General features: G+C 45.8%; 1 protein-coding gene across 1 annotated transcript in view; it reads right to left on the reverse strand.

Moving 5' to 3' along the window:
* HECW2 (HECT, C2 and WW domain containing E3 ubiquitin protein ligase 2) overlaps positions 1-9190 on the reverse strand; it is a 182944-nt gene that overhangs the window by 87790 nt on the left and 85964 nt on the right. The window contains 3 exon segments of the mRNA XM_015566100.1: positions 694-879; positions 7961-8085; positions 8835-8985. Coding sequence (XP_015421586.1) covers positions 694-879; positions 7961-8085; positions 8835-8985 — 462 coding nt within the window.

Genomic DNA, 9190 nt, shown 5'->3' on the forward strand with positions numbered 1-9190 from the left:
GCTTAGAATGTTCATGGCTCCCAGTGGTGCTAAACAAGAATCAGATAAATAGCATCTCAGCTGAGGAACCCCTTACAAAAATGACCAAGTTCCTCATTCCGATTTTGTGCTCATGGGACAAGCTCCTGGTTACAACCTGGCTTCCCGGTTCACCATCTACAAAGGAAGTAACTGCACAGGTGGCTCCCCCGGCCTGTGTGACCAGCTACGCGTTGCTATCACACACGAATCCACCTGTGCTCCTGTCTGACATGCTAACAAAATCCAGGATCTGAACCAACAGGACTGAGGCCCAAAACCGGACAGCGTCACAAAGGCACACCTTGTGTGTTTTCTTAGCAACCTCCTAGCCACCGTCTCCAAACACTACAACTGTTATCCAACTCTCCATCACACGAGCTGTTTAGCTGGGAGAAGGAAGTGCCATCACCGAAGACACCTCTTCTCTGATCAGCAGAAGATGGTGAGAGGTGACAGGAGGAAGCGTATCCAGGCAAACACGACTGTCTCACCAGCAAAAGCCCCCACGCTGTCCTCTGCACACACTGCTTCCGAGGTGTGTGGTGACCGTTTTAGAGACAGCCTGCTGGTCCAGGTTTCGCTTGAGCCCAGGAGATGGCCTGTGTCGCCTCACAAAGGGCCTCCCCCCGACGCGAAGGGCAGGGCCATGTGCCCAGGCCGCTTGCATGTTACCTTGCCCTGATGGTCGTGTTTCATTTCCCAGCCCCTGGGCAGCTCCAGCTGTTTGTTGGCGAACATGTTGAGAAATCCCACAAGGTCCCGGTTGTGCTGGTAGCGTTCAAAGTGGTGGGTGTCCCGCCGGACTTTGGTGATCATGTGCTTCAAACACGTGTTGTTTGTAAACATGCGGTAGGCACTCTGGGGAAAGGATGGAGAACCAAGGTTAACCCCTGGGGCAGGCAGGAGCCACATATACACATGGGTGTGTCTACTCCTCTGGTGGGCAGATAGGCTCCCACCTAGCTCTAGACCCACACACGGGAAGGGCAGACACAGAACAACATGTTTTGATCAAAATCATATAGAAAGGCTACAGAAAGCAAGGCCGTCTTTCCCGATGAGGTCTAGGTATCTAGTGAGTACGAAGGCCATGGAGTCTCACTCTGTAGGGACTGTCAGGTCCGACATTTTCACCTAACGTTGGTTTTAGGCATAAAAAAAAAAATACATAGTCAAAATCACACCGGGCTGAAGACAAATATACCCCCTTCCAGTGAGCCCCCAAAGAGCCAGCTTCGCCCCAGCATCGGGACAGATCACTCACGTGAGTGCCCACGAAGAAGCTGGCACACACTTAGAAGTCAGGTGGGAAAAGTGCTCGGCCATGTGCTTGAGTATGAGAAGCACATGCCATGTGGCTGAGCTGCTCTCACAGCTGAGCTGTGTTCATCTGAGACCACAGGAGAGTGAGGCCTAAGCCCAGGGAATGGAATGGAAGACAGCACTATCTGGACTTTATACCTCTTACATATATATGTTCTTTCCATTTTTCCTGTATATGTGTATATACAGATACACACACACACACACACACACACACACACACATATATGGCCCAATTTATATTATTGAAAATGCACATGTAATAAAATTCAACTACACAACCACACAAAAAAGTGTTTTGTCAAAAACGCCACAGTCTTCATCTCTATGCTACCTAAGGAATATCCTGAAAACGGACCATAAGCCATGGGTGGTCCACATAGAAGTCAGCCAACAAACACTCGCTGCACAATACCATGTGCCAAGGAGGGAACAGGAATAACTATGAAACTGACCTGGCCAGGCATGCTCTGTCCTGAAATTAAACTCCATTCTCAGGTCGGTTCAAAGGGCTTTCAATCCCTCTTCCCTGGATCTGGAGACCTACAGGTTTTACTTCCTGGGTTATGTTAATTTCCGTCTAAGACAGACTAAGGCAAACTGCACAGAAACCAGAATCCCTGGACATCATGTCACTCTGCCTCTGCCATGCCCAGTACTGTGGTAGTGACTGAGGACAATAGATAAGTGAGTATGAGGACTGTCCACATTGCTCCTAAGTGTCCAGGGTCCCTCGAGACATGTCATGTCCAGGTCAACACATTCATTGCCAACGTGAGTCCCTATTGAGCTTTCTTTCCTTTGGCACAGTGACTGGCAATGTTTGGAAAGGGACCCAGCCTGGGCCCCTGGGGTCTCTGCTCTGAGTGGCTACCGAGATCATAGAAACCTGACAATCGAATTTGCAATGCAAAACACAGCTTTGTTAGTTTGTCAATGAGATGTGCTATTGCCATTACTGACATGTAACCTACACTATCCTATATAATAAAAGCCTAATATGCAAGTCGACCAAATGGAAAAAAACGACAGGTTGCTATGACGTGCACTGACCACCAGGAGGGAGACGCTCAATGCAGGAACTGCCCCCAGCCCACAGGCCCCAGGCCAGCCAAGGTGGGTGCTAGTGGATGCCCCCCAATTGCCCCTCCAGTCAATCCACAGATCGGCCCTGATCGCCGGCCAGGCCTAGGGACCCTACCCATGCACAAATTTTGTGCACCAGCTTCTAGTATAAAACTATTATGTAGTTATTCTGATTGATTCACTCACTATATACTTTGTATTTTGCATTAAAATATTTTCTTCCTTTCAAGACGAAAGGAAGGAAAGAGGGAAGGAAGGAAGGGCACATTGAACCATTCTCAAATACTAGCGTAGTCTAGTTCCCTAATACGCCTGAGTATACAGTATTTGGAGGTCACATTTCAACCTGCCTAACCGAAAGCAGGCTCTGACGGCTGTGAGAAACTGAGGTGCCCAGCACAGAGTCTGCCAAGCCGGCATGCCTGCACAGGGCTGTGGGCAATTAGAGGGCATGAGAGAAAAGAAGGCGATAGCATGAAAGAAGAGACGGAGGCTAATAAAAGCAGTCGAAGGCTGTGAGAGGCAGACGTTAGCTAATTAATAGCTTAGCCCATGGCTGACCCTGCCTTGGCGCTGAACGAACACTCGGCAAGGCCTCTGGTTGCTGCACTTGGCTCTGAGCGGCCATCTATTTCCACAGAAGCCCCTGCAAGCTCCGAGGCCCGAGACCACACCGGCCTGTCTGGTGGCAACAGCAATGAGCTCCCAGGTCACAGACCCCAGTACGTCTCTTCGGGGACAAATGATGGTGAGATAACTCCGTCCAATAAATCATTACATTAGCCATTGTTGTAAATCGGCACATCTCTTGATCCCCATCATTTCTCTCTCTCCACATTAAAGCAACTCAATAGGCCACATCCTGACCTTTATCTGGAGCATCAGGACTGCTCCTCAATCGCTACAGGGAAGAAGCAGAACTTCATTAGGACAAGCAGTGGCCGTAATGAGGTGAGGAGCCCACCCCAGCCTCCGGCTGGAAGCGAGTCCCTGGAGTTGGACAGCTCTCCGCACCTGAGTCTCAGGCTGCTCTTCTAATTAATTACAGCCTTTCATCTTCCTCCTCTCCACTCAATGAGACATGTAATAAAGTGCCAAGCTCAACTGATCTTTGCAAAAAGCATCGACCAAAGCAAATTAACTGTAAGGAAGATTTCTCTCTTTAGGAACTGGCAAGCAACCTCGAGCATCAGTGGTTTTCCCAGGCTGTGCAACATGCAGTGACTATTAGGGCCCATGCAGAACACTTGGCCAAACAGAAACACCCCTCCAGACGCTACACTTTGATGAAGAAACTACATATAGGTTTATTCACATACTAGAGGCCAGTGCACGAAATTCATGCACAGTGGGGCAGGGAGGGGGTCCTTCAGCCCAACCGGCACCCTCTCCAATCCGGGAGCCCTCAGGGGATGTCCTACTGACAGCTTAGGTCTGCTCCCCGTGGTTCTCTGCTGTCTGTGGGGCCCGCTTGCCTGCTCCCAGGTCGCCACAGCGACAGCCAAGCGGGCCCTGCTCTTGCGACCACCCCCCGGGACTGGAGGACTCCAGCGGACTGGGCACTGCCATATTTATGTTGGAGTGACAGTTAATTGGCATATTGCTCTTTTATTAGATAGGATAAGTCTATTCTATTTTTGAATATATTTTACATGTTATTCAATATATATACTATTTGTGTATATGTGCATATATTTATGTACATATGTATATATATGTGAATCAAAAACATATTAATACACTCAGTTAATATTGTCCTGTAGTGAAGATTCTAGTCACAGTCCTGTCACTCATGACAGAGACAAAGGAAGTCATTTAACCTCTGCCTCCATTGGCCCAGCTGTAGGATGAGATAATAACTGTCCTGCTCTCTTCATAAGTCTGTAGGATTCAAATCCAGTGGGACAAGGATCTAAAAGATCTATAAAGAGGTAAAAATAACTCTAAAAATACAAAGCATACGTAAGTAAATGAATATATATGGGATTATACCTACCAAATCTATAAGAGATAAATGATAGCAGTGAAGTTGTTTTCTACTCTGAGAACTTGGATGATCTTGAGTCAGAATCCCACTTCCTATGAACTGAAGAAGGGTCTCATCCCTTTTCATGAATTATGTGCTAAGCCCTGACCTAAAGACCTCGAGGACTCAGAGATGAGCACGGCCTGATGACTCAAAAGGATGGAGAAGGAGAATTGCAGGGGCAGGAGGGAGGAAGAGGCTCGCCGAGGCAGAAAGCAGAGTTTGGGAAACCAAAGGCCACAGGGGGGTGAAAGCACTGAATCCCACCGACAGGACGAGCAGAGCTAAGGACAGGGGTCCAGAGAGCCAGGAACACTGAGCAGGTGGGACCGGAGCGAAAGCGCAGACAGCGACAAGGAAAAGGAGCCTCTGTCTTTCTCGTCTCGTGGTCCTCACTGGTGAGGACCCCGCTCTGTCTGCGGGTCGTTCTCTGCTGTGCTGTGTCCTGGTCTCATAGAAAAAGGTGCTTCACTGTGAGGGGATGTGATTTCCCACCTGAAACGCAGGAGGTTAGGGCAGGGCAAAGGGCCTGCTTCACAGCACAGTCTCGGGGGAACGCACGGGCTGAGCTCCCCGGAAGCTGCTGCGTGTAAGGCGAGTCGGTAGTCGGTTGTTAATAGCGGACAGAGCCCCTCTGAATCTCTAAATGGCACAGGTTTTGTTGTCCTTTGATGTGATTCAAAACATACTTTTTGGTTAGTCCTTCTCTGTCCCAAAACGCCCTTTCCCAGCCTCCCTCTTGGTGATGTCCTCCCAGCAAGAAATGAACGCCCGATGGCTGAGTGACTGGTCAGTCAGCTTAGTGGTCACCTGGATGTTTCAGTGCAGTTGTGTTAGAGTCACACTCCTTAGAGCGGAATGCGTGTTGTTTGCCTCAGTGTTTGAGGTGTTAGAAGTGAAAGATACTGAGAGAAACGGAGGGGAATGCTACTGCCATTGGGCAGCAGAATAAGACAAGGACATGTAAACATCCAGTTTGTGTCAATCAACCGATTCCTTTTGTGGCAGGTTTTACTGTTGCTGTTTTATGGTGACTGTATGTCCTGCATCACCTGGCCCGGTCTGTTCTGTTCAATAACACAGGTAAGCACGTTACCGCTAAACAAAATCTATCTTTCATATTTCAAAAGTCCTTCATCAGGAATAGGTTTTCCACATTCACACTTGAAAAATATCATCATTGCATCTACAGCAAATATCTCTCACCTGTGGGAGCAGATGTGAGCATCTGTATACCTTAAAGAAGTTCATTATAAACAAAATCAAGTAACATTGCTAGGATATGGAAACAGCCCTGCCTTACACAGTCTGTCTTTATTTTTATCTTATACATTTTGTCTATATTTTTAATAATAGGGATTTTACATTGTTCTCATCCAGCTAAGGAGTAAAATGGAGGGAAATTTTAACTTCTTGACCAAAGGTATTAACTTATCTCAATTCATCTATTTTGCAATAGTAGGAATATCTGACTTGCAAAAACATATTTATATATTTTGGAACAATGTTTTTCTTCATTAACTCTTTGAGTGCCAACCAATATCCTAGGAAATATGCTAAAATTGCCAAGGCATTTTTGCTGATTTTACAGCAGTTTAGGAAAAATATTATGAATCGCAAGTAAATGAAGTTACATATCCAAAAACTTAAGGAAACCTTTACTACACTGACATATTTAGCAATATCATCATCACTAACAAAAGCAGACTTAGAACTAGACGCCATTTCAAAGCTTGGATAGCGCTCCCGGCACTTTTGGCAAAAGAGAGGAGGAGTGCAATTGCGCTCCCTCGCACTCTAGGGGTTAAGCACTAAAAAGTTTATGTGGTGGAATTAATGTATTTCTAGAGCTTATTAAAAGCCAGAGTAATAATTATTTGGCATGTATGTTGGCAACATTATTCAGTTGCATATAATTGATATATTTATGTGTGAGAATTATTAGACACACACAGGCATACCATCTATAAAAGACATGACACTAATAATTAAATCTTGAGTTATCAGGAGAAATGGTTTATTGGGACAATTTGGAAGAAATCTGATCACAACCAACAGAGGGCAGTAGAATATATCTTAAAGCAACCACAATGCAAAACAGAAAAAAAAAACACCAATATTTTGTTTTCCAGTTTTTCTTTAGAGTTATAACAACCATATATCTACTTAATTATGTTCTTCTCAATAAAGATGATTAAGTAAAATACTGCTATATGAAATCTATGTTTTTATGACTAGCCTAACACATAAACTGATAACTTCAAATCATAAAAAAGAGAACTAGGGAAGCTTTTAAATTAATACACTCCTTTAGTATGCTGAACATTTTCAATAATATAAACAGGAAATTTATTGGAGCAATTGTAGATCATAAACAACTCAGGCAAAAAAAAAGGCTAGATTATAAATCTTAAAATAAGGAAACCAAATAAAAGTTTGTTTTGTAACATTTTCCATTAACCTAAGAAAAAAAAGAATTGCCAGCAAGTAATGCCTTTTACCAAAAATTGGCTGACTTATCCCCATAAATTCATATCTTGAGACCATGAGCAAGAAACATCCAGCTACTATAATTCCTACGATGCATAAATCAGGGAAATACCCAGCAGGGTTTCAATCTTGCAGATGTGCTGAGATGCACAGCATCGATCATTTTACAGCCAGGAACGAATGCAGTTCAGGCAGGAAAAGCAAACACGATTCAGATGCTTTAGGAAGAATTGTTTAAAATCAAGATGGGCTGCCCAGCAAAAGAAGTTTTAAAACCATGCCCACAAAAAGAGTACGGAAAACCAAAGCTAACACGCAAGCCAAATAAACAAGAAACCTGTAGCCTGCTGCGACTGCTCATCCGTTAAAGTGAGTTAGTTGTCAGCAGTCCTGTGAATTATGGTGTGCCGAAGGCAGTGACGTCGTTAAATGCAACATCTCTTTATACGTGGAAATCCCAAATCATGGGTCACAGACCAGTTACATCAGCATCACTTAAGGGGTCTTAAAAAAGGGGGGCTCTTGGGACTTACACTACACCTATTAAACCAGAATCTCTAACGTTTGGAGACCAAGAATATGCACGTATTTATAAAAGTCTACTGAGTTTAAAAACTGCAGCCTGGTGGTCCTTAACAGCATAAACCCTGGAGTCACTATCTCTGAAACGTTAGCCTCCACGATACCACTGAGCGGCGGTATGACCTCGGGGATAGTATTTAGGCTCTCTGTGCCTCAGTTTCCTCATCTGGAAACAAGGACTTTTCATCTAACTCAAAACTTGGGAGGAATGGGTCAAATCATACGGAGTGCTTAGCACAGTGCTTGGACCACACCTGGTGCTCGGCAAACATCAGCTATCGTCATTCCTACTTTGCTACACACACACACACACACACACACACATACATACATGCATACACACACACACACACACACACACACACACACACACGGAAGATGTCCTACAGCCCGCTGCTTTTCCCAGCACATCCTTCCCGATGCAGTACTCACGGGGTTCGAGTGTAGCACGGTGAAGAACTCGGGGCTGATGAGGAACTTCACGGGGGGAGACTGTAACAGCAACGTGAGCCTGGATCTGGAGGTAGAGTGCGGCAGGACATTCTCCCGGCGGAAGTCTGCATGGGGCAGACCAGACAGGCGTTCAGGGAGAGCCGTCCACGCGGCAGAAACATACCTATGCGCGTCCACCTGGGGACACCTTCATCACTCACATCACTCGCTCTACTTCAGTGACGGCGAACCTTTTGAGCTCGGCGTGTCAGCATTTTGAAAAACCCTAACTTAACTCTGGTGCCGTGTCACACATAGAAATGTTTTGATCTTTGCAACCATAGTAAAACAAAGACTTATATTTCTGATATTTATTTTATATATTTAAATGCCATTTAACAAAGAAAAATCAACCAAAAAAATGAGTACACGTGTCACCCCTGACACGCGTGTCCTAGGTTCGCCATCACTGCTCTATTTCTTTATCCCCCAACACTTCCATCTCTGAGGTACATTCACACAGAAAACCTGATGGCTCTTCATTAGACTGAAGTGAAATTGAGGGTATTTCCGGTCAGTTCACATCTGAGTGCATCTGATGGTGTTTTAAGTGACCAGACTCGATCTTTGCCCACCAGCCCACAGATCCAGAGTTCAATTTATTTCCTATGTGGGTCTGCGATTCTATTCTCAGTACTGACACAAAGTCCAGGATTAAGGAGGAAGAGGTCCCCGGCGAATTCTGCTTTTGGAGCTGGATTACCAGATCGTATCGAAGATCCAAAGTTCTCTACAAGAAAAGCCTCACTTTTTGGCAATCCTTACTTCATCTGTGTTCTGCTCTTGTGCTATGACAGCACCCCCCGCTCTGTACCTGCGCTGGCTTGGTGGAAGTCGGCCTCCTCCCCGGCCCCATCGATGGCGGTGGTGTTTTCCTCGGGCCTCTCATTCGTCATGGTTCTGCGGATGCTCTGATACCTGAAAGCAGGAGCTTCGTCATATCACAGCAGCCCTGAGATCTGGGGCTCAACCGCTTACCCGAGCCCCAAGTTTCCGCTGTCATCCCTGCCTCGGCCACTTCCTCCCAAACCTCCATTCCCTGTCCGGCTAGGCCACCTCTCACTTAAGCAAATCACATCGCATTGGATGTCTTCTGTCCATTGCTTGTGGACATTTTTCTAACAAATTTTTTAAAAATTGTGGTCCTCACAGCCATCTTCCCACTTCGAA

Source organism: Myotis davidii, unplaced genomic scaffold (genome assembly GCF_000327345.1).
Source record: "Myotis davidii unplaced genomic scaffold, ASM32734v1 scaffold221, whole genome shotgun sequence".
NCBI lineage: Eukaryota > Metazoa > Chordata > Mammalia > Chiroptera > Vespertilionidae > Myotis > Myotis davidii.